Source organism: Cyprinodon variegatus, unplaced genomic scaffold (assembly GCF_000732505.1).
Source record: "Cyprinodon variegatus isolate N-32 unplaced genomic scaffold, C_variegatus-1.0 Scaffold5391, whole genome shotgun sequence".
NCBI classification, from domain to species: domain Eukaryota; kingdom Metazoa; phylum Chordata; class Actinopteri; order Cyprinodontiformes; family Cyprinodontidae; genus Cyprinodon; species Cyprinodon variegatus.
In genome coordinates this window covers 1-1,882 of record NW_015155844.1, presented here as the reverse complement: position 1 = coordinate 1,882, position 1,882 = coordinate 1, and the positions used below count along the sequence as shown (strand labels likewise).

General features: G+C 40.5%; 1 protein-coding gene across 1 annotated transcript; it reads right to left on the bottom strand.

Moving 5' to 3' along the window:
• Positions 1 to 153: 153 nt before the first annotated feature.
• On the bottom strand, positions 154 to 1,014 carry LOC107081479 (ribose-phosphate pyrophosphokinase 2-like; the record flags this gene model as incomplete). Its single annotated transcript, XM_015369648.1, has 3 exons — positions 154 to 352; positions 443 to 616; positions 767 to 1,014. Coding segments are annotated over 3 exons (621 nt in total), but the record flags the coding sequence as incomplete, so codon positions are not given.
• Positions 1,015 to 1,882: the final 868 nt, after the last annotated feature.

Sequence of the window (1,882 nt, the reverse complement as noted above, 5' to 3'; positions counted from 1 at the left end):
CCGAAAAGAAGAAGAAAAGATTTGTCCGGCTATATTTTTCAAAAATAAAAATGAAATCCAGCAGTAAAATAAATAATCTTCATGTTCTCTCTCATTTTTCAGCACTAAACAGTGAATCAAAGCATGAAGTTATTGACCCCCCCCCCCTTCCACGCTCAGGAAGCTTATGGAATAACTCTCCGAGACATCTACCTGAATTTTTGGGCACGCCTTCATCTTCTCCTCCTGTGGGATGGTGTTGGTCACCACCACGGCCTCGAATGGGGCGCTGTTGATGCGAGAGATGGCCGGGCCAGAGAATATACCATGTGTGAGGATGGCATAGACCTTGGTGGCGCCGGCGTCGATCAGCCTGACGGTACGGATACAAACACGGAGCGGTCAGCTTTTTAAGAGGCGTTTAAATCTGGGGCTAATGATTTTTTTAAAAAAGGGAGCCAACTTGTCGGCGGCGTGGCAGATGGTGCCGCAGGTGTCGGCCATGTCATCCACCATGATGGCCACTCGGTCCTTGACGTCCCCGACCAGAACCATGCGGTCTACTTCGTTGGCCTTCTTCCTCTCTTTGTGGATGAGGGCAAAGTCCACGTTCAGGCGGTCGGCGATGGATGTCACGCTGTGGCGACAAACAAACAAACACCAGACAGACGTGCAGAGAGGTTTTTAATTGCATCAGCTGCGATTGAGCTGCCAGTAGGACGCCGTCTCCAGTTTATCTAACATACAGCTGCCCTTTGACCCCGTGTATCTTATCGACTCCTCTTACCGCTTGGCTCCGCCAGCATCTGGAGACACGATGATGCAGTCCTTCCATTCAGGAATGTTTTCTTTAACCCACTGCAGGACGGCCGGCTCAGCGTACAGGTTATCCACCGCAATGTCAAAAAATCCCTGCAGAATGGATTCAAATTTAAATAAAAGAAAAAGAGACAAGTTCAGCCTTATGGGAATCCCCCTAAAGCAAATGTTTCTCAATCTGGTCTCCTTATATCTACATTCAACATCTTGATCATCAACAGAGATGATTTAATTCAAAATAAAGCATTTTTAAAGGTAATTTAGCAGCTCTTCAAAACAGGAAGCACATGACAACATAATATAGCGGATAACGACTAGAAGATCCCATCTACAACCTGATTGGATGTTTAACCACGACAGCCAGACAAATATGAGCAATGAAACTTCAAGGTGGAAGATCTTCATCTTTACTAGGACTTTCAACATTAAAGAACAGTTCTGCATAAACCAAAATGTCTGCATTACACATTAAAAGGATAATTAATTAGGGCTGAAACGGTTAATTAATCGATTACTGGAAAAAAAAAGTAAACAATTTAGTAATTGGTTATTCACAACTGGGGTATACTTTAAACTTGCCTACAGCTGACAACAGTTTTAGTTTCACCTGCTTTAAATAGTGTTATTATCTTCTTTAAGAAACCTTTTGCTATCTGATTATTAATCAATTAATCAAAAACGTAATAAATAGTTTATTTGTTCAACAAAATAATCATTAGTTACAGCCTTATAAATATTTTCTTTATCCATTTACTTCATAATTAGACTCATGTAGCTGCACAGGATTTATTAATTAATTTTATATATCAACTTAAGCTATTAAGGTTGGTGGGCGGGGCTAGCATCAATATAGATAATATGATTGGTTGAAGTCTGACTGCTGTCAAAAAATTCTTTGGAATAATCCTGTGACGTTAATGCATAAGAAATTAAACTAATGTATAATATTCAATTATTCATCCAATCATGCCCTGCTGTTGCCTTAGTAACATTAGTTAAAGGAATAGTACACCCAAAACATGATTAGCCTTCATTTTCTACTCACCCCCATGCTGAACAACACTCTGGAGTACTTTTTTGATAT